The sequence below is a fragment of the Callorhinus ursinus genome, unplaced genomic scaffold, assembly GCF_003265705.2.
Source record: "Callorhinus ursinus isolate GAN/ISIS: 27379988/994484 unplaced genomic scaffold, GSC_fseal_2.0 scaffold7, whole genome shotgun sequence".
Taxonomy (NCBI): domain Eukaryota; kingdom Metazoa; phylum Chordata; class Mammalia; order Carnivora; family Otariidae; genus Callorhinus; species Callorhinus ursinus.
The window spans coordinates 60,575,303-60,598,616 of NW_027397069.1; the positions used below are offsets into that span (position 1 = coordinate 60,575,303).

The 23,314-nt window shown below is 35.5% G+C and overlaps 2 protein-coding genes across 17 annotated transcripts in view; one reads left to right on the top strand and one right to left on the bottom strand.

The window, feature by feature from the left end:
* The window catches only part of SUPT20H (SPT20 homolog, SAGA complex component), a 38,669-nt gene extending 22,644 nt beyond the window's left edge, over positions 1-16,025 (top strand). For 7 of the 15 annotated variants that reach the window (XM_073894649.1, XM_073894653.1, XM_073894650.1 and 4 more), the window contains 11 exons: positions 457-489; positions 1,043-1,160; positions 1,671-1,773; positions 1,911-2,069; positions 3,772-4,078; positions 4,598-4,752; positions 7,402-7,457; positions 10,384-10,503; positions 13,074-13,179; positions 14,646-14,749; positions 15,511-16,025. In XM_073894649.1, the coding sequence (XP_073750750.1) occupies positions 457-489; positions 1,043-1,160; positions 1,671-1,773; positions 1,911-2,069; positions 3,772-4,078; positions 4,598-4,752; positions 7,402-7,457; positions 10,384-10,503; positions 13,074-13,179; positions 14,646-14,749; positions 15,511-15,648 (1,399 nt within the window). In that variant the 3' untranslated portion in view covers positions 15,649-16,025. The remainder of the gene's footprint in view (positions 1-456; positions 490-1,042; positions 1,161-1,670; positions 1,774-1,910; positions 2,070-3,771; positions 4,079-4,597; positions 4,753-7,401; positions 7,458-10,383; positions 10,504-13,073; positions 13,180-14,645; positions 14,750-15,510) is intronic. The other 8 variants (XM_073894659.1, XM_073894661.1, XM_073894656.1 and 5 more) reach the window with 5 other exon arrangements.
* EXOSC8 (exosome component 8) lies at positions 15,937-23,056 on the bottom strand. Of its 2 annotated transcripts, XM_025875023.2 has the most exons (11): positions 22,685-23,056; positions 21,518-21,554; positions 21,299-21,362; positions 20,669-20,742; positions 19,419-19,464; positions 18,642-18,747; positions 18,515-18,560; positions 17,639-17,735; positions 17,046-17,166; positions 16,500-16,606; positions 15,937-16,153 (listed from the first exon to the last, which is right to left on the bottom strand). In XM_025875023.2, the coding sequence occupies exons 1-11, from the start codon at positions 22,699-22,701 to the stop codon at positions 16,038-16,040; spliced, it is 831 nt and encodes a 276-aa protein (XP_025730808.1). In that variant the 5' UTR covers positions 22,702-23,056; the 3' UTR covers positions 15,937-16,037. The 2 variants fall into 2 exon arrangements, with proteins under 2 accessions (XP_025730808.1, XP_073750773.1); XM_073894672.1 differs by lacking the exon at positions 22,685-23,056 and having other exon boundaries at positions 21,518-22,671.
* Between the last annotated feature and the right edge of the window lie 258 nt (positions 23,057-23,314).

Below are 23,314 nucleotides of genomic sequence, written 5' to 3' on the forward strand. Positions count from 1 at the left end.
TTGAATTGGCAATAAACTACCTTGTCTAAAATATATTCTAAGATCTGCTGTGTAGACATTATTAATGACTTCAAAAATCAAACGTTAAAGTGAGAGGAAGGCCAAAGGCCTTGCACACAGTAATTCAGTGAATTTTGCTGTAGGGCAGACACTTGCAAGGATGTATAGCACTTGGTAACTTTGAGCCCAGATTTTGTTTTGATACATAAGTTTTATGCCAAAATACATCTCCCTTAAATCAGCCAAATTGTTCACAGGATATTTATAATGCATGCAAAACTTGGTCATTGCTTCATAAGCTTAAATGTATGTAAAAAAAATGTTTTGTAATATCTTTGTAGTTTGACTCATTTTATAAAACTGCAGTCACTAAAATATGGAAGCCTTCAAAAGTAATCCCAGAGCTCCTTAAGACAACTCTTAACATAATACTTTTCTCTCTCTTAAACATACTAGGTTTATTATTGGATCAAAGACTGATGCTGAGAGGTAAAAATATTTGTGTCTTTTCTTTAATCTGGATGGATATGAAAAACTTCACTTTTATAGGACAGAGTACTCCACTAAGAGTCACAATTTTGATTTTATTTTGTACCTTAGATATTACTAGAATTTTTTATAGAATTAGGAAAATAACAGAGGCATGTTTAAAATACAGTGTGTTTTAAATAAGAAAGCATAGATATTTCTATGGTAGCTAAGGAAAGTAATTTCTAAGTAGTACTTTAATCAGAATGTGAGTGAAAGTCAGTGGGTAATTTCTTTGGCTGCTTATTGGTTAAATAATCCCTGTACTTTCTGTATTAAAAGGAAGATACTGTATGTTTATCTTTAGATTGTTTATTAGCAAAATGTTTTGAGCATTAGCTTGTAATTAAAAAGAAGAGTGTAATTTTGGTACAAACTTAAATTACCTAGTTTGAATTTTTGTGTTAATTTTGATGGAAATTCTTGTATTAACAGTTAGCTATTATTTACTTCCTATAAATTTTGTGTTTAGAACAGTTAGCTAATCCTTACCCATTTACTCCTAATATTCCAGGGTAGTCAATCAATACCAGGAATTGGTCCAGAATGAAGCCAAATGCCCAGTCAAAATGTCACACAGCTCCAGTGGCTCAGCCAGCTTGAGTCAGCTTTCTCCAGGGAAAGAAACAGAAGTATGTTTGATTACTTTTTTATGCCTAGTTGTTTCTCAGGGAATCTAAGAAATGTTTAAGACTGTTTTTTGAGGGATGGGGGTATTGTGTAGTGTTTAACTTTCTGTAAACTTTCAAGTATACACAGAGGTAGAGAGAAAAGTATAATGAACACCTGTGTATACTAATCACCTGGTTTCAACAATTTACTCTTTTCCCTGGAAAGATTTAAGAGTGGAAGCTTTGCCTTCAGTTTACCTTTCTGCTCTTCTCCTTCAAAGTTTTTCCCCATGCTATTACTTAGAAATCTTTCCTTCATCCTTTATATATATACTGTAATTTGTTTCATGGATCTTCTTATGTGAAATTGTATTTTTTTGTAACATCTTTCACACCCACCCTATAACACACTATAAAACTTGCAGAGTTTTAAAGTGTGTGTTGTCATCTAGAAGCTATAGTGGTATTAATTTAGGAGTTTCTGATTTGAGCTTAATTTTAACAAGTATATTTAATGTCCTTGTCTCTTAGCAGCCCGAGACTGTGTCAGTTCAGTCATCAGTATTGGGAAAGGGAGTAAAACATCGACCTCCACCCATCAAACTTCCCTCAAGCTCAGGAAGTAGTTCTTCAGGTATTACATTCTTTGATTTCTGTCTTCTGGAGTAAAACACATCATACAGTTATAATCTGTTTTTAAAACTATACTTATGACTTAATTCACAGAATTTTGAATTATAAGTGTAGGAAATAACTTTTATATTCTTCTAGGTAACTATTTTACACCACAGCAGGCCAGCAGCTTTCTTAAATCTCCAACTCCTCCTCCTGCTTCCAAGCCACCAAGTCTTTCTCGGAAGTCATCTGTGGATCTCAATCAAGTTAGCATGCTTTCTCCAGCTGCCCTGTCACCTGCCAGCTCATCACAAAGTGAGTTATAACTTAAAATTCTTCATTAGCTTTTTGCATTAGTGTTTCTTTAAAAAGCTATTTTTTTTTGACCAGTGAAATATTGAAATCTGAATGTACTATGTACCCAAAATGTATAAGTTTTGAGAAGCTTCAGGCGAATCTCTTGTTAATTGTATGTATTATGTGTTTATTGTAATTGTATTTGTTTTTCTGTATCTGTGTATGCACTGTGTGTATACCTTATAGATTTACAACCTACACATCTCCTTAAAAAAATAATCTGTTAAATGTGGCAATAAGATTCCAAAATATTTTTTATTCCAGTGTTCCCTAGGATCATGTTACATTTTATGTAAACTTATGTAGCTGATAAGAAAAACAAGTCATAAGAGTTGTTGCTGCAGTCCTATTTTTGTATATGTAAGAAACCAGCTAGTTCCAAGGTGGTGATAAACTGAAAGCCGATTTTTCAAAAACACTCCTACACTCTTAAAAATTGTAATCAGTTGCTAAAATGTGTTAATAATCATAAGGCATTATTCTGAAAATATTAAAATGTAATTTTTACTAAATACTTTTTTTTTTTTAACATCAAGAAAACTTATGCAAGAATTCTAGCATTCAATTGGGAGAATTTCTTCAAATTAGAGTTTTCTGAGATATTTAGGTATCAATTTGCAAAAAAGCATTCCAGTTTTTTAGATTTTTTTATAGATAACTAAAGTGTGCTTGAAAGTTTTAGTACACTGCACAGTGATAGGGTGGTCTTCGCCTTAGATATAAACATCTTCATCTTGATAGCTCAAAAGGTGTAATTTTTCTGCCTTCTTGTTTTGCACAAAGAAAAATTTATAAATTTCCTGGAAGTCTTATTCACACTTCTTATGTTGTGGGTATGGATTATGTTAATCTACTGCACACAGTTGTTACTTTAAGTAAGGGTTGAGTGACAGCTTCTGGACATTCACATTTCTTTCCTTTCTTTCTGCAGGACATGAAAGCTAAAAAAGAAAACACCTCAAGAGCTTTTGGTTTTATTTTTTTGGTTTTTGTTTTTTGTTTTTGTTTTTTTTTTAAAAAGTTGATAAACTGTGCATACTTCATTCACAACAGATTTTCTATACATTCTTACATTTAAACAGAAGTACACAGTTACTGTTAAAGATGCAGTATTATCTATCAAATATTTGCTTTATTACTGTGTTTTGTAAATTTGTTTGTCAGGATAAACTTGATGTGTTAGGAATTAAACATGTACATTTAGGTGCCAAATATGATTGTTAACCATATGTAATTAAATATGTTCAGAATTTATCTCAGACTGTTACAGAAAATAAGCAATATTTTTAAATGAAGTTCTAAATTAGTGAAATCGTAAATAACAAAAATTAATTTGAATTCCTCTTAAACTCTTTAGGCCAAAGGTAGCATGTAAGAAATTAACTTTTAAATGGGTATTGTGGTAGTATACAAATGTATATTTTTACTGTTACTGTAATAGCATCTCTGATGGAATTTTTAGGTGATATACTGCATCCTTAATTGTAATTGAGTGTAGCAACACTCATGTATCATGTGTAGAAATTAACACTTGCAGTTAACTGCTTAAAAAAAAAACTGGAACAAATTGTCAGTGCTAAGTAAGATTCCATTAACCTTATTTTAAAAAGGACTGGCCATTTATAACAAACTAGCAATTTTTATTTTTCTCAATGAGCAGGATCTGGAACTCCTAAGCCATCTACTCCTACACCAACCCCTTCATCGACCCCACACCCTCCTGATGCTCAGAGCTCAACTCCTATTACCCCTTCAGCCACCCTTACTCCCCAAGATTCAGGCTTCACCCCTCAGCCCACTTTGTTAACTCAGTTTGCTCAGCAGCAAAGGTCTCTGAGCCAGGCAATGCCTGTAACGACCATTCCTCTTTCCACCATGGTAACATCCATAACTACAGGAACCACGGCCACCCAGGTCATGGCAAACTCTGCTGGACTTAACTTCATCAATGTAGTGGGCTCTGTTTGGTAAGTTTGCATTGATGCCCTGATTTTGTTTCTTTGTGTGTGTGTTTTTGTTTTTGTTTTTAAGATATTTTCATTGATCTAAAATTCTTGTGAAATTAATAAATTACGTATTTCTGAAACTGAAAAAAAATAGTTTAGATATGGATAGAAACTATCTCAACAAGGATGTTTTAATTTTAGGTAATTAGGTATTATATGCACTAACCTGATACTACTTCACATTGACAGCAGTGTAGATTTTCTTGTTTATCCTCAGCATTACTATATTTTAATCCCTTGATTAATGCTTTTACTCTTTCAAATTATATTTTAAACCTTGATAAGTATACAGTACTTAATTTTAGATAATCTTAGATTCTGTTACTCTCTAGCATAAAAATGAAACAGAGCCCCAAAACTGATGTTTAAGACCAAAATACCTAATTGTTTAGTAGCTTGTTTTTTAATCCTAGGAATTATTATGTGACTGAAATTTTCTTTTGTAGTGCAAGTTTAATGCTTTGTCTTATTCTCCTGCAGTGGAGCTCAGGCTTTGATGAGTGGTTCAAACCCTATGCTGGGCTGTAACACTGGTGCCATAACTCCTGCAGGAATAAACCTGAGTGGCCTTCTACCCTCAGGCGGTCTGCTACCAAATGCATTGCCCGGTGCAATGCAGGCAGCTTCTCAAGCAGGTCAGAATATTGGAAATAATAACCTCTAAAAAATTAAAGTACATGCTAATATAAAAATGTCATTTTAAGCATATTATATACACTTAATGTCCTTATTTCTTGAAGCATTGTGTCGCAGGTATTACATTTAAAAAGCCCTGGAAGTCCTGATATTTAAATTAAAAACCATTTAGCAATTCAATGAAGAAACTTGGTAAGTTTCTGCAACTTATGTCTGCCTTCCAAACATAATAAATTAATTTTGATAACCTTATTGTCAGGGTAGTCCTCCTTTTCCAAGTAAAAGAAATACATTTTGGAAACCTAGATTGTATGAGAAAGGCAACATAGAATGGCAATAAAAAGCCTAGACTTTGGAGCCACACTGCCTAAGTTTGAAATCGCAGTTGTGCAACTTACTGAATAGTGTAATCATGGGAAAGTCACCTCACTTTTCTTGCCAATAAAATGGGGGAAAATAATGCTTTGCCTCATAGTTGTGAAGGTTAAATAAGTAAATATGATGTACTTTAAATTGCCTGAGACATAAGCATTCAAAAACATTTGCCGTCTTCATCATAAACAGTGATAGTTCCAGTGCAGTAGTAATTACTATTACATGTACTGGAAAACAATTCTAACAACTTACTCTATTTTTTAATGTTGTTTAAAATAATGTTTTGTAATATCTTGGAATAATCCAATTTCTTACTGCTGAGAAAAAACTTAGGAGAAACAAACTTGACATAGTAAGAAAAATCTATCAAAAAATTTGAGTTATGAGAAGTCAAACCCAAAGAGTATAATTTAAACAGGTAACATATTGCTGTGATTTCGTAATTCTAGCTGATGATCTCATTTTAATGTTCATAAACGTTAATGGCAGAAGCTCTGGAGATGGAATCAAGTGTTGAATTTAGGATGCTTATATTTACCAATTAGTTATATGTGGCTCCAGATGTTCACTGGGGGGCCTAAAAGAAGTCACTTAATTTTTCTCCCTTGACCTCAGTTTCATCTGTTCTAAAGTGGGAGTAAAAATATCTAACTTTAGATGGTACTCAGGAGACATTAATGAAGTGATTTGAAAGTGCCTTTGATAAGCCATGAGCATTAGATAGATGTCATTCATTTTTAAAGGAAGTTATGGGGGTGCCTGGGTGGCTCAATTGGTTAAGTGTCTGCCTTTGGCTCAGGTCATGATCTCAGGGAGGGTCCTGGGATCAAGCCCTACGTTGGACTCCATGCTCAGTGGGGAATCTGCTTATCCCCTCTGCCCCCCAGCCTCCTGCTCTCTCTCTCAAATAAATAAAATCTTCAAAAATAAATAAATAGAAGAAGTTATGTCATATCTTTTCATGAGAATTTTTCCTGATGAGTAATATCAATACTGTAATATTTTAATGTGATTATGCTTTGATACCATCACCTATGAATGTTCTGCCTTTTATCTTTTTTTAATTCAATTATCTGAGAGGACTAGGTACATTTTAATTAATGTTCAAATTGGTATATTTCGTTGGCAGAATATGCACATACTTTGAGACCGTGGCCTACAAACTACAAGAATGGTTATATTTTTAAAGGTTTGTTTAAAAAAAAAAAAAAAGACAACGAAGAGGAAGAATATGCCACAGAGGCCATATGTGGCTCACAGGGCCTACTGAAAAAGTTTGCCAACCTGTGCTTTATGTGCTCTGTGTTGCATCACATATTTTTGGGACTAAGTTCAGGATTAACAGCATTGTTTCCTGACTTTCAGTTTTGACAAAATTCAGTGTTCTTTAACATTGTTAATATTACCATTTGTACTTGAAAAAATAGCAAACAGCACAGGGGTTCTCGGAGATAGGATTATTATTGTATACTACTTAGCACTGAGAAATTTAAGTAGATGTCAATCCCTGAAATGTATTTGCACAGCAGTGACAGTTTTATTATATTCATGGTGTCTGCATACTTCCTGATTACTTTCTCTAGCCAAAAGTCAAAATAGTGGTAAAAGACGTTATCATTTCTGAAATAATAGAATACGGGCATACCTTGCTTTATTGCACTTGAAAGATTCTGCATATTCTCTTACAAATTGAAGGTTTGTGGCAATCCTGCATCAAACAAGGCTGTTGATGCCATTTTGCCATAGCTCATTTCATATCTCTGGATCACATTTTGGTAATTCTTGCAGTATTTCATATATTTTCATTATTATTTGTTGTAGTCCTCTATGATGAGTGATTGTGACTCATTGAAAACTCAGTTAATGTTTTTTTTAACAAAATATTTTAAGGTTTGTACATTATATTTTTAGACATAATGCTATTGCACATGTAATAGACTACAGTGTAGTGTAAACATACATTCACTGGGAAATCAAAATTCATTTGACTTGCTTTATTGTAATACTTTATTGTAGTGGTCTGGAATTGAACCCACAGTATCTGAGGTATGCCTATAAAATGTACGTCTGGTGCTCCACATCTTTGAATAAGATCTTAGTGTTAATAGGTATTGATGAATTTTTTTGTTTGTTTTTTATTTTAAAAGTACAGAAAAAATAACCACATCTATGCAGAAAGTACTTAAAATGTATTTATACGTACTAAAGTATAAAATATTTTGAAGTGTAATAAAATTTAATTTCCTCTTTTAACCATGAGTTTTATTTAACAGGTGTTCCATTTGGTTTAAAAAATACTTCAAATCTCAGGCCCTTAAATCTACTCCAGGTAAATGATTGTATTGCTTTTGATTGAAGTTTTTATGTTTGTTATCTTTTTTAATGATGTATATCTGATCATACAAGCATTTGAAATGTTGAAATCTGTTCGAAATCTTCTAAGGGTGTGGTTAATTAATGCTTTCTTTGTATGATCACGTGGGAAGTGGATAAAGAGAAAGAGTGTGTATCCTACATACCACTCTCATTGGCTCCAGCACTCTGCGTAATCAAGCACTAGCTGTTCCAATGGGGAGAATTGACAACTACCAAGAACTACACTTGCTTACAATAGCAGTAATAGATATACTTAGAAAATAATTCCTTTCAACAGGAATTTTATGTATGTATCATATGTATTACTGTTTGTTTGAAGAAAGATTTTAAAAATAGGTAGGTGTTCTTTTCCTAAGCAGAATGATTTCTTAGCACAATGCCAGGCACCAGTCATTCATTAAATGTTCATCAGATTACAGTTTGTGTCTAATTATGAGTCTTTACTTACATGTTATCAATGTTAGCATATAAAAAGATTGAAAGTGGAGAATTTAATACACATTGTGAACTTAAAATATTCTGGGTGTTACACTAGGTCCTTTAAGGATGAGGTCCAGTATAAAGCTACCAGTTTGGAAAATGGGTGGGATTGTCTACAGAGAACCTTTAGAAAAGGTAGACATGAATGTGTGGACACAAAATGGCAGAGCTTTGGATTATTAGGAAATAACAGTACCAGACGGGTGCCTGGGTGGCTCAGTCGGTTAAGCATCTGCCTTCGGCTCAGGTCATGATCCCTGAGGTCATGGTCAGGGTGCAGGGATCAAGCCCCAGGTCGGGCTCTGATCATCAGGGGAGCCTGTTTCTCCCTTCTGCCTGCTGCTCTCCCTGCTTGTGCCCGCTCTCTCTCTGCCAAATAAGTAAAATTAAAAAAACAAAAACAAAAAACAGTACCAGACAGATCAACTCAACCTGGTTTTCAGGAATAACAAATCAGGAAATGTATTTTAAGCCAAAACTTAAAAAACTTTTCTTACACAAGATGCAAACAATGTCTATATTTACAGAATGTAATGGCAGAACAGTCCACTTGTAATATGGACAGACCACAGATCACATTGGTTTATTTAACCAACTTCCTTCCATACTGGTGTTGGAAAGGAGTGGAATTCCTTAATAGCACTAATCATAAGGAGTAAGGCTACTTTATAAGTTAATTATATTTTGCTGCATTTATTATCTTAACTGATTGAGGAAGGAACAGTTGGCCTATACTAAGTCCAGATTTACCTAACAATGAGGTTTATAGATACTGATCTGAGGACACCTTTTTTTTTTTTTTTTGGCTGTGCAGACCTGAGAGGTCTGTAGTTGGGTATTTATTTGCTTGGACTTTCTCTTAAGGACTTCAAGGTGCTTGTACAGTAGTCCCCCATTATCTGCAGTAGATGTATTTTCAAGACCCCCAGTGGGTGCCTAAAACATGGATAGTACCAAAACACTGTATATACTGTTTTTTTTTCCTCTATATACATACTGTTAACCTTAAAAATAAAACTCAGTTATTTTACCAGCAAAATTGGCTTTTTTGGGAATAACAGAATTGCAATTTGGGCCAAGCAAGCTATGACAAAACCATAGGCAAGTTCAACAAAAGAGAGGAATGTTATTTTATGATGAAGGAGGAGGAAAGTGGAGAGGGTCGTTTTGAGTGAAGTCCATTGGAGAAAAGCAAGAGTTCAGGCTGACGACAGCTTCTTGGTGGCTGAGTTTCAGGGGTGGTCGATTTCTTGTTGGAGATGCAGTGTACATCTTTCCCTGCTGGGGCCTGTCACTGACGATTTTTTCCTATTGAGGATTCTTTTGCTGGGATCTGTAATTGACAGTCTTCCTATAATTGACATTGAGCTTCCAGACTCTAGTTAGTCGTCTCTTTATTTTCACAATACCTACAATGAAGTTTAATTTGTAAATTAGACTCAGTAAGAGATTAACAATAATTAATAAAATTGAACAGTGGTAACAGGTACACTATAATAAAAGTTAAGTAAATATGGTCTCTCAAAGTCAGTACAGGGTGCTGTATTTACTCTTCTTATAATATGAGATGATAAAATGCTTAGGTGATGAGAATGACATAGGTGTTGTATAGTGTTAGGCTACCCTTGACCTGATCATGTGAGGAAGATCATCTGCTTCTGGACTGCTGTTGACTGTAGTAACAAACCAGGGAAAGCAAAACCATGCATGAAGGGAGATTACTAATAGCTTAAACCCCTATAGGATAAGTGGAAAAAACATTTATTTCCTGATGCATTTGAAAACCATAGTTTTAATTTTTAACATGGGATTTTCTGGATGCTTTAAAAGTGGGGTTTTTTTTTTTGTTTGGGGGTTTTTTGAAGTAATTTAGGTACAGAATGACAGAGCAGCAAGTAGTACTTCTGAACTAAAAATACAGATATCTAATGTACTTCCATTGCAGCTTTGGAATTCCTTACTGTGTTACATAAAAATCCATGCATTTCTGGTTTTTGGTAAAGCTAGAACAAATTAGAGAAGTTTCTTTAATATGTATATCTGATTATCACCAGTTTCTTGTTTATACTTTGTAATGCATTTAATGCTGTTTTATACTGATACGTAAGAAGAGTTAAATAAAAGGTAGTGTGTACATTTGGATAGCTAACTATTAAGCAGAATTATGGATGTTTGAGATCACTTAGATATTTGAGAGCCTGAAGTAATAGCAATTAAAAATTGTTTTTAAGTAGATTTTTTTTTTTAAGGGCAGGGATATTGGTTTGGTTTGGTTTTGTTTTTATCCACCTATTTCCTCAATCCACAGAAGAATGCCAGATACATAGTGAATGTTCTAAAAGTGTTTATGGAATAAAGAAATTTAAATAATGTGAAATGAGCTAATTCTTCTTTAATAGCTTCCAGGTGGTTCACTCATTTTTAACACTCTACAGCAGCAACAGCAGCAGCTCTCTCAGTTTACACCACAGCAGCCTCAGCAACCTACGACTTCTAGTCCACAACAGCCAGGGGATCAGGTATGTGCCTTCCAGCCTTCTATTTGCTTTGTATTACAGAATTGTAACTTTTTTTTTTTTTTATTCCAAGCATATTTGGCATGGTTTTAGTTCAAACAGACAATTCCTGTTCTGCTTTTAGTATCAGTTGTAGTGATAGTTATTGGGTGCCTATTTCAAATTCTTTTTCTCTTCCTATAGCCCATGCATTTTTTGCCCAGTCTTCATCTTTTTGTTTGCAGTGTTTTGTCTCTGTTGGAATAGAGATGTCCCTATTATCATGAAGCTTAGGGGAAAGGGAAGATAGACACAAATAAATATTTGTATATTGTTAAACAGAATGAAATTGAATAAGAACTGCAGTAAATTAAAGGAGAAGGGGGGCGCCTGGGTGGCTCAGTCGGTTAAGCATCTGCCTTCGGCTCAGGTGATGATCTCAGGGTCCTGGGATCCAGCCCCACGTCAGGCTCCCTGCTCAGTGGGGAGTCTGTTTCTCCCTCTCCCACTCCCACTCTCCCTGCTTGTGCTCTCTGTCTCTGTCAAATAAATAAATTAAATAAAGGAGAAGGAACTACAAGTTTTTCTGAACCTTTGCTACACTTTGGAATTATCTGGGAACTAAAAATACTGATTCTTGGGTCTCACTCCCCAGAGTTTCTCAGTTCACAAAGATTCCCCAGTTAAGTCTTGGTTGGGTAAAGCTCATCCTCTAGTAGATTCTCAGGAAGGGCACATGCAAAACAGTTTTTCTTTATTCTTTAACACATGAAGGATTACTTGGCTGGATATAAAATTGATTTGCACTTTTTTTAAATTATAAAATACACGTAATACATAATTTGCCATCTTTGGTAAAATACATGTAATATATAATTTGCCATTTTCATCATTTTAAGTGTGCATGTTAAGTATATTTATATTGTTAGACTACCAGTCTCCACAGCATTTCATCTTGCAAAACTGAAACTGTGTACCCATTAAACAGTAATTTCCCTCTCTCACTAACCCTGACAACCATCATTCTCCTTTCTGTTTCTCTGCATTTGACTACTCTAGATAGTGCTTGTCTTTTTGTGACTGATTTACTTCACTTAGCATAATGTCCCCAAAGTTTTTCCATGTTTTAGTGTGTGTCAGAATTTCCTTAGTTTTTAAGGCTGAGTAATATTCCATTGTATGTATATACTACATTTTTTTGTTCATTCATCTGTCGGACATTTGGATTGCTTCCATCTTTTGCCTGTGAATAATGCTGCTATGAACATGGGTGTACAAACAGCTCTTCAGGTCCCTGCTTTTCAGTTCTTTGGGATAATACCCAGGAGTGGGATTTTTAATTTTTGGAAGGCTCTGCATACTGTTTTCCATATGGCTATACCATTTTACATTCTCCCCAGCAGTGCACAAGGGTTTCCCTAATGATAAATGCTTTTGAACATCTTTTCATATATTTGCTGGTTGTTTATATATCTTCTTTGGAGAAATGTCTACTCAGGTCCTTTTGCCCATTTTTTAAATCAGTATCCAGGGAAATCCTCTCAAGATAAGTTGTCTTGTAACTTTTGAAATGTTTGACTTATGTTATTTACTAAAATGTTATTTCAAACACTGTTTTAGGTGGTAGCAAAGGATGTCTTTTTCAGAGTGGAAGTTTTTAGTTTTGATGAAGTCTGGGTTATCAATTTCTTTCTTTTATGTATCATACCTTATGTGTTGTCTAGGAATGCCTCACCTAGCCCTATGGCCCAAAGATTTTCTCCTTGTTGTCTTCTAACAATTTTATAGCTTTTCATTTACATCTGTGATCCATTTCCAGTTAATTTTTATATAAGGTGTTAAGACTTAGGGTCAAGGTTTATCGGCAGGGGGCGAAAGGGATCGTTGTTCAGTTGCTACAGCACTAGTTGTTGAAAAAGCCAACCTTAAATCAGTTGAATTACTTTTGCACCTTTGTCAAGATGTATTTCCCTGGCTCCCTGTGTTCTCTGTTCTCTTCCACCTAGCTATGTATCTATCCCTGTGTTGGTACCACACTGTCTTGATTAGTGTAGACTATATAGTAAGTCTTAAAATCAGGCAGTGTGATTCCTCCCATTTTATTTTTCAAAACTGTTTAGCTGTTCTAGATCTTTCTCTTTTCCATCTAAATTTTAGAATCTTCTTGTCTGTAGAGGAAAAAAAGAACCATTAGGATTTTTAGAGGAATTGAGTTGAACCTGTAGGTCAGTTTGAAAGTGACTTTACCATCTTTACTATGTGAAATTTCTAGTCCATGAACACTTTGTTACTTTTTTTTTTTTAAGATTTTATTGATTTGAGAAAGAGAGCAGGAGAAGGGGGGAGGGTCAGAGGGAGAAGCAGGCTCCCCACCGAGCAGGGAGCCTGATGTGGGACCTGATCCTGGGAATCCAGGATTATGACCTGAGCGGAAGGCAGTCACTTAACCAACTAAGCCACCCAGGTACCCACTTTGTTACTCTTTTTACAAGACCTAATCTGATGTTGCTATTTTTCCTCCTACCGGGAGGAAAAAAATTTCACCAACTCAGAATTGTTCTTTTTGTACAGTCATGTGTTTTTTTTTTATTCAGGGTTCTGAACAAGGTTCAGCCAGTCAAGAACAGGCCTTATCTGCTCAGCACGCTGCTGTTATTAACCTTGCTGGAGTGGGAAGTTTTATGCAATCACAGGCAGCTGGTTGGTATCTTTATACCTTCATATGTTGAATTTACTAAAAATAACTGATCACATAGGGATCTCAATATTTTAATTATTTCTTTTCCTTCTCTTAGGAGCAGTAACTGAGGAAAAAATATGGTTCTATTTAATGCATGAACTATTAAGTTGGTTGGTGGCCCTGAGATTTTTTTTGTTAATTTGACAGTTGATTAAAAATGTTTTTACCTACATATATTAATAGCAATTGGGTTTTCCTCACATTACAGTTGGTAAAGTTTTATAGTTATCCAGCTTACTAGGAAGCTACCAAAGCTGTTAAATCTTAGTTCTCCCGGGTTATTGAGACTGCATTTTTCTTGATTGCATGTCTTTGGTCTCATTGTGGTAGCTTGCAATTGCATGAAAATCAAGACTTAATGGTCAGCATAACTTTTATAAGCCACTTTTATCATTTGTCAAAAAAAATGGCATTATACTAAATGACTGCTCACCACTTCCAGCAGTAAATGGTGAACCAAAGATTTACCATTAATGAAGATACCTTGTCACTTAAAGACAGCAATTATAACATTACATTTATTAAAGTCACTAAGCCACATGTGTAAGTAAGCTATGATAGAGTTCGAGGATTGAGTGAACAAACATAATGTCAACGTTTTGAATTATCACTGGGCTTACTGTCATAGCTCTACAGCTCCCAGTGTCTGAATTTAGAATAAGCAGTGTCTTACATAATGCCATACTTCGAGCTTGTGAATTTCCAAATGGAAATTTGTGATCATAAACCTTTATCACTCAAGTTAAAAATCTCCTAAAGTGGCTTTTGTACATTTTAGTGGAAAGAATTGTAGGCTGAAAAATCATGAGAATGTTTCTAGCTCTAGACCTGTCAATAATTACTTTTGAGTGAATCACTCAGACCGTCTTGGCCTGGAATTTTTTTCATCTGTACATTGAGAGGGTTAAACTGATTACTCTGGTCCCCCTCAGCTTGAAAAGAAATAGAATATTGAAGTCTCAGTTCACCACCATTGTTGGCTAGTAGTGTAGTCTGAAACTCATTGCAGCATCTTTTGTTTAAAGCACTTGTCCATCAGTTTTGTCATAACGGGAGTGTGGACTTCTCCCACTCCCTTTCCTACTTCATTGATTAGATTTTAAAACAACATACTGTATTTTACATTTTTGCAAGAAAGCCTTCTCAACAAAACACTAGTATCAAATTTCATTGTGATGGAAGAAAAGGGATATAGTGCTTTGGCACCTGGGCACTCCCTTCCCTTTCATATCCAGGAGGTTCTGTAATCAGTGGTACCCTCAACTAACAGGAGACGATACTAAATTTATTCTGAAATGTCTGTGATTTGATACTTAAGATTAATCATACTGATAACTTTTCTATTTCATTTTCTGTGTTGTCCTTTTCTAACCCTGGTAGCCTTCAAACTTTTTGACTGGCCTGCTTTCCCTTCTCCTCTCTGTAGTGTTGTCTCAGCTTGGCTCTGCCGAGAACAGACCTGAGCAAAGCCTTCCTCAGCAGAGATTCCAGCTCTCCTCTGCCTTTCAACAGCAGCAGCAACAGATACAAGTAATCCAGCAACTTCACTCTGATTACATTTTTAAAGATACTCTGCTCCAAAAGTACTTCAACATACCTTACTCTAGTTTTATTTTACTGTCTTTTAAGACTATACAATAGTAGGTAAATAATTTAGCAAATTTTACTTAAAAGTCTGACATTTTAGCCAGTCACCTTGGAGCACTGAACATATCTTGTACATTTGAGCCATACTCTTCCTAATTTAAAATCTTTCATGAAGTGCTGGTGGCACATTAACATATTTTGTAGTTTCCAGTATTTTTTGAAACAGAGTTGTAAGTGCCAATGGTTAACTTTTTGATAATGCACTGCAGAAAAAGGCAAGTATACCAGTGTTCCTATTAGTAAATGTCATATCTGTTTTAGAAAAATGTTATTCCATGATTGTAGGAAGTCCGCATATTATAGTTGACTATCTTTGGTATGCAGGGTGGTTTTATATTGCTATAAACTATCATACAACAAAATAGTAACTGAAGTTGCTGAGTTACTACAGTATAGACTGGCAGGGCAAAGTAACAAATATTTTTGAAGTTTACCAAGAACCCATTTTTAAAGCCCTCAGCAGCAGGCTTCTGTGCCACTGGTGCTGTTTGACTGTGCATTGTCTCAGTGTGATATAGTCCCTTTTTGTTATCTTGGTGCTTTCTCCCTTTCAGTTTTGTTGTTTTCATCTCTCAGGAAAAGCACCTTTCCATACTTGCCTACATTTAACATAACTTGACTTTTTTTTCCCCTCCCTTTTGCAGCAGTTGCGATTCTTGCAGCATCAAATGGCTATGGCAGCAGCAGCAGCACAAACAGCTCAGCTACATCGTCATCGGCATACAGGCAGCCAGTCAAAAAGTAAAATGAAGAGAGGCACGCCAACCACTCCAAAATTCTGAGTCTTGCTTTGCTTTTTTTTTTCTCTTTTTTAAAACCATAAGAGCATTGAATCAAAGGATTCTGAGTTTCTACTTCATTTTTTGGTTTTGTTTTTTTAAATGTGTCAGTATTTTACATTGCTAGATGTACAAACTTTATACAAAAGCACAACCCTATGATTTTTAATTAAAAACAGGGAGATGGTTTAACAAACCATTAGGGTTGGTTTGCCTAAGTCATTGCTTTTTAAAAATGGTTTCACTGTACATACTACATATGGAAGTGACCTAAGAAATACTAGAAACATCTTTCTGAAGAATGTAGTTTGATATTTATTTAGTATAAAAGGTTTGTGCACAGTGTAACAAATACAGTTTTTACAAATCCGTTTTGAAAATGTGGTGGTTGTTTATTTGGGTTTCATGCTCTTAATTACTTCGTCCATCAGTTTTTTTACTTCTTTGTGTCTGGTAACTGCTCGACTCATACAGTCCTGAAGTTTAGCTCCAGTCAGCCCACTTCCACCTGAAAAATTATTGTGACAACACTTTAAATGTCTATTATTTTACTTGTTAAAAAATAAAAAAATCAACATCAAGTTATAATACAAAAAATTCAATAATGTAAGCCAGTGAGACTGTTTCAAGATTTGCAAATTGTTTTAATAAAACAAGCCCTGCAAGTGATTCTGATGCATACCGTAAGTTTAAGAACCACTGGCAGACAATATAGAAAAGTAAGGAATTTGAGATAACAAAGAAACTGCAGTAAACAGTAAAACCTCTCACATTCCATTTGGCCCTCCCTAACACAAAGAAGCTCACACTGAGTTTTACTTTACATGTTTAGGGTTAAAATGGAAGGAACATGCCTGGTTTGTGAAGACAACATAGCTTGCCTTCCTCATCCATTACTACTGTTAAGGTTCCAGTTGCCAGATGTTCCTCCTCTCCAGTAGGGTCAACTATCAGCAGAGTGCTATTTAAAATACAAGAAAAATATAAATTACCAATCCATGGAACAGTACTGATGTCAGATTTAAGCACTAGGATAGAACTGGTGGGAAACCAGAAAAGCTAATAGCAACCTAACATTCTACTACTTGTAAGAATCTTCACCTTTCAAATTTATGAATATATTAAAGAAGGTAGACTAAGGTAAATCTTCCGTGAAATAATTAACATTACACAGGAATAAGAAAACCAAGAAACAGAACACAAAATTCATCATCCAAATCAGGATGGTTTTGAAAGTATGAGGCTTAGCTAATAATTCTGCAGGGACAACAGTTACAAACCTAGGTGTCCAGGGGAAACTAGGATGTATGGTCACTGTGGGCATTTCCTGTAAAGTTAGAAAGCTGAGTAACAATCCATTACCTTAATTACATAATTTTTTATATATCTGGTTAACTTACTCATCAAATACAGCAAAGGAAGTTGCAACTGGATTAGTTCTAATATTCAAATAACTTTTCTTCTTTAAATTAACTTCTGCTAAACCAGTTTCTTCATTTATAGTAACTTCTGGCAGCTGTACTAGAAAAAGGCAAATATGTGAAGTAAGTCTCTCACTGTAACAAATACAGGTTTCTACGCTTTATTAATTCACTTTTCCCTCTTTAAATTGTTTAGAAGTATTTTAAAAATTAGGATAATTGGGGCGCCTGGGTGGCTCAGTCGGTTTAGCGGCTGCCTTCAGCTCAGATCATGATCCCAGGCTTCTGAGATCAAGTCCCACGTCCGGCTCCCTGCTCAGCGGAGAGCCTGCTTCTCCCTCTCCCTCTGCCTGCCACTCTGCCTACTTGTGCTCTGTCAAATAAATAAAATCTTTTTTAAAAAAATAAAAATTAGGATAATTAAGGTAAATTTAGTGGAAATAATTTTTTTTAATTTAGAAACTCATGAATGATCACTTGATATTAACAAAAACTTTTAAAAAGTTTGATAAAGTTTAACCAAACTATTCTGACACTAAGAAGGAATGGTGCCTTTTATTAAGGTTGCTTACCATTTTTTAAAGCTGCTAACAAGGCAAATGTACAAGCATCCAAGATGTTCCCATCATAGTCGAGGCAAATGATATCACAGTATAGAACCCAAGAAAGCTAAAACAGAATTTACACAAAGTGTAAATTAAAGGACTTCTGGTGGGTAGAGCATGGTATTCGTTTCAACTTAAAACCACAGAATCCTTGGTTAAACAAGCATGATGATCTTCAAGGCTCAAAAACTTAAAAAAAAAAAAATTCTACAAAGTATATAACCAACAAAGTAGACAGGTTTGGTTTAAAAAAAAAAAAAAAGCTGGCTTTTAACTACCAAACTGACAAGTAACATCTAGATTTCCATTGAGAGCTACAGATATAGAAGGAATCTGCATTCTTGCTAAGTTAGCAGATGAAAGAAATGCTTTTGGAAGTCCTAAATGAAGTCCAAAACATACTTTCCCACAGAAACCTTAATATATGAAATGGCTAGGCTTTACAATGCTAATAAATTTGTATATAATCGAATAAGGAAAGCCTCTAGGTCCTAGTCAACTTAGTTCTAAATTTTAGACTTGAAATGTGTAGTGTGGATTTACCCTAAACACATCAGCTGATCAGATACTAATGTATATCTGAATTATTTGTTGGAAACAGGAAAAAAGTTCCCTCACCATAAAAAGTAGCTCCCAATTAGATAATAAAAGAAATTACTCAAAACTTTTTTTTATGAAATAACATGGTTTATTTAGGTACAGAGTAAGCTGGATTTTTTTAAAAATAAATTCCATCTAAAGACATTCATATTTAAGGCCACTGGTTTATTAATTTCCCTGTTCTCTTCCCCTAAAAAACAATTCAGAATTAATAAAACCTCATAGTTTCTTTATTCATCTTACCTTTCCTGTAGAAATGCATAAGTCCTCTTTCTGAATTATCTGTGAACTTGATTTAATAATAAAGCACAATAAATTAAAGGTCAAAAACTCTGAAAATGAATGATAGATGTTAGCAGGATGATCTTACTTTTCAATGACATCTGCAATGAACTGGCTAGCCACTTGGGCCTCTTCTCCAGGAGGTCCAGACCGAAATCTCGATGAACACAGAGGTGGTAGATCCACATTAGGAACTGAAAGAAACACTCTGCAGCTATGAACTAAACTTCACCTCTGGTTTATGGAAGTTTTATTCTCAATCCACTGCAAAGGTGACTGTAGCCATAGATAGGATTTGCAAGTGGAAAGCATTGTAATACTCTCAGGCTTAGATAAAATCTATTTCCAACTTTTTTTTTTCACACAAATACCAAAAATATAAAAAGCATCTATTAAGGAAGGCTTCAATCCCCAAATCCTTCAGAAAAAAATAAGATTTCTTCCAATATACCTCAATCTATAACAGCAGATCGCCTTTGTACTCATACCCAACTGCCTACATTTTTAAAAATGTTGGTACCTACCATAAAGAAAAGATGGTCCAAGGCAAGAAGAAAATTGCATAGTGGTATAAATGAGTATTTATGGAAACAAAAGTTTGTGATTACAACCCTTTCCTAAGAGATTGTTTTCTTGGTTGATGACATCTGAATGTATAAACAACTGATCAAAGCTGAAAATGTTACAAAATTCCCTTTATCTTGCTTATTAGGCTATCTTCTAACTATTCAGGAATCTGCTTCATTCCAATGTATTTCTGAATCTACATTTTCTTCAACTCAGCTACTAGGACTGAACTACAATATTATCATTAAATGTATTATTAAAGTATTTGTATTAAAATTAAAAAAACCATTTAACTTACCAACATATCCTTTATCAGGGGCATCTGTGGGTGGTGCTGCAAATTCCTAAAGAAGCAAACAAATGTTTCCTATGAAAGAAGCTATTCAATAATTGTGAAGACAGCTTAGCAATCAGTTAGAGAAACCTGCAGCAAAGACCATCTTAGCCATCTACTGTGCTTTTTAGGGAGTCCTATTGGGCTATAAGGACATTGGCACAAATCCTCATATTAGGTCTGCAAGGTTAAAAAGGCAGCATAGCTTAGCTGCCTACATTCTAGTGCTACTAATCAAAATTATATGGGGCTCTTTTAAAAAAAACATAGTAATTGGTTTTCTTCCTCTCATTTAGTAGCAAAGAATCTGAATTTAAACCCAAGGTGATCCTTAACACAGCCAGATTTAGGAAGTGATAAAGTGGTAAGCAAAAGCCTGGGACTCACTGACCTGGTTTGAATGTCAGACCCACACTTTTTGGCTGAGGGACTGTAGTCAAATCATAGAACCTCTTACCATTCAATTTTCTCATCTGCAAAATGAGAAATTAATATGACCTACTTTTAGGGATTCTTAATGAGGGTCAAATGAGATATTATGTCCCCAGCATAAAAGGTGGCACAATTAAGTGCTTAGATCATATTGTCAGATATCACCCCAGCTTTATCACCCTGAGGAAGAATCTCAACTTAGGTTACTTTAAGTAATCACAGTGCAACATAGTGAAAAAAGCACAAGCTTTGGAGTCAAAGTTATATCTAAGTTCTAGTCACGTTCCTGGACAAGTTACTGAATCTCATGTAAAACAGAAGACAGAAATTATACCTCAAGTGATTGTTCTCATGATTAAACTAGTAATTCTGTAATAAAGCATCTAATTTAAGGTGCCTGGGACATAAAAGGTACTCAGTAAAAAGTGGCTCTTATTCCCTCAAGCTTTTCTCGGGAGCAGTCTTAATTTTCTACATTATTTGCACAAATTAAATGCTATCACTGGATAAAAGAATGTCACCAAAAATCTCCTTCTCAATAACAACCAAATTCTTAAAAAATTAAAGGTAGTGAGGATTTCTAAAATGGTTTCATTTCAGCCCATTTGATGCATGTTCATAAATTAAGAGTCACTGGACTTGGGTCATTTTAGAAAATGAAGAATACTAAAAAACTGACACCTGACTGCCTAATCAACAGAAATATAGGTGTAAATTACAATCTAATAAGAATATGAAGCTAATTTGGTAATTTGAATCTCAGTAAGACATATTAAACCTACCGCCTTAATTCCACAAATTACTGTAGTATTTCCCAGCTTCACTAAAGCAGAACCATCTGCAGTACTAATTGAACCTGAAAAAGATAATAAAATGAAAAAGTCCACGGAAAGTGTTCATTTTCTACATAAAATTTTATGTTGCTATATATCTCAGTTGCTTATGAAAATTTATTCCTAGCTCAAGTCTTTTTTAAATGATGTAACTATTTTAAAATTAGTGTTTTAGGAATTATTCACCTATTCTTGAATTTGAATCATTTGCATTCGGTCACAGAACTGTCCTACAGAAAAAAATCTCTTGACACAAAATCACTGGATTCCCTTAGGTATGGTAGAATTTGGCTCAAATATTGTTTAAATGGCTCAGGCTAAAACTCAAGAATGTCATACAGGTTAAACTGGAAAATTTTGTGTTTGCAACAAAGTTTAATAAGTGTAAGATGTAAGAAAATCATGTCTTGGAGGTTTTGAAGGAAGAAAGGGAGAGAAAACACTACAGTTACTTCAAAATTTAAAAAGAACATGACAACTGAAACAATAGTGAGTTTAAAAAATATCGCAAATAAAATACATGAAAAAACAAAGTCTGAAGCAACTTCATTCTATTTTAGAACTCAAAAACATCCTCACCTATGTTGACAGTTGTGGTTCTGAATTCACCAAGTTCTCTTCCATCAGGACGGCAGTTTTCTTTCTAAATAAATTTACATGAAAGCAAATTACATCTACATTTATATTTTACACACACCAGGGAAAACACATTAAACCTCGTTAATTCATATAATTTGAAAAGAAGTCCATGATACTGTTATCAAAAGGTACAACCTGTACATAACCACCTTTACTCACCAAAAATCTCCTGTAATACTCCAGCGGTTCCACAGTTCTGAAACATGTTAAAAATATATGAGGTAAGTTAATGAATCTTAACATAAGTCAAAAACTGGCAAAGATCTTAGGAGTGTGATGATGCAGCATAAATCTCCCCAATTTGAAACTAAGTTTCTTTCATGAATTCTGAAAGTTTATGTTGCCACATATAACTACTAAAAAGAGATACTCTTGCAGTAGTAATCACACTCAACTGCTCCTTAACTCTAAACAATTACACGTTGGAGCCCAAAGCCTTTGGGCATCTTTAAAAGAATTAATCCAGTTGCTAAAATAATGTCACTTTCGCTCTGAAGCAGGGATTCTTAACATGAAAAAATTTCACCTTTATTTTCACTATCCTGGAGCTGAAATTTAGCATATTCTTCAATTATGTTTGTAGGCAATAAACCTTTATAAAATATTAGTACCTGCAACTTTAACAACCACAGAGATTAAATGTTTCCGTTTTTACTTTATAGTTGTCGAAGCTTACGTGAAGACTCGTACTCGTTACTTTGGGATTCCAGGAGTTTAACAGTTACAGACTCCCCACTAGAGTTTAAGAATGTTGTTAAAAGAGCACGTGTGTATCACTATTTCAACAACTCGGAGTTTATACAAAAAGAGATAACTGCGTCAATACAATTGTTTTCCTTTGGAATCTTACATATTTTATCCATTTAAAAACTTGACTCTTGAGGACAAAAATCTTACAGGCTTCACCAGAGTGGCACAAAAAAGGCTTAAGTAAAACCTTCCGAACAAGGCACAATCCTTTTAGAAATAAATCACGGAGGAGAGGAAGCACAGGGTGGCATGGGGTTCTGATACAACACTTTTTAAAAAGATTACAACGGGGTCCCCTGGGGCCGCACGTCCACTACACCAGGCCACAAGCGCTTGCCGCGGGTACTGAACTCTGTACACAGTCCCTTTCATCTCCCCTCTCACTGCGGAGAAAAAGCCCCCTTTCCTTTCACTACGACCGCCTCCAGGTCCTTCCGCCCGTCGCCTGCTTCCATGAGGGAAAGAAATGGGAATCTGGCAGGGTGGCCTCCAGGTGAGAAATATCCCAGCGAAGGGTTAAAGGAAGCCTCCAACCACCACAGTACAAACACGCGACCGCCGGCCGCCAACACTCACTTGAACCCGGCCGCCATCTTCCCGCCCGCGCGCGTGCGCCTGCGCCGGGCGACACCGCGCCTCCGGGCCGCGCGCCTACGCCGCCTCCAAACTTTCGACAGGGACGCCCGCGCCCTTCTCCCGCTGCTTCAGACGCAAAGGGCTGGGCGCGGGGAGGGTGGTTCCCGGCCCACCTTTTCTCCGACGGTGTCTATTCCCGCACGCCTCTAGGCTTCTTTGCCTTGGATGCGTTTTGACGAATCTGCTATTGGGAAAGAGACGAGTGTGTCTCTTGAGAAACAGTCTGGTAGTTCAGGGGTTTAAGAGAAAACCGACCTTATTGCCGAGAATTGAGTATTGAGTGTGGAGCATTATTCCAAAGTTTCCCTGTCCTTTTCCCGCCTCCATCTGAGGCTGGGCCCTGGGCTTGCCTCCTCCCAAGTAAAGGACCCCCTGCTCAGTCACTGGAGAGTTACGTAAACTTTCTGGGTGCTCATTATCCGCACCAGGTTACACTTTGCAGGTCCCCGGAGCGGGCTCCAAAGGAGCCTCTTGTGTTGTGGCTCAAGGCCTTCCCCCCTTCCTCCTAGGTAGGGTTGCCAGACAGAATACAGGACATCCAATTAAATTTGAATGTCAGATAAACAAAGA

Bases quoted from the DNA above. Each gene is read 5' to 3' on its own strand.
- EXOSC8 (XM_073894672.1), bottom strand. From the start codon at position 21,601: ATGTTAAGATTCATTAACTTACCTCATATATTTTTAACATGTTTCAGA. The intron at 21,363-21,517 runs GTGAGTAAAGGT...AAATTTATTTAG, and splicing joins AGTATTACAGGAGATTTTTG to AAAGAAAACTGCCGTCCTGA. The intron at 20,743-21,298 runs GTGAGGATGTTT...TATCTTTTTCAG, and splicing joins AACCACAACTGTCAACATAG to GTTCAATTAGTACTGCAGAT.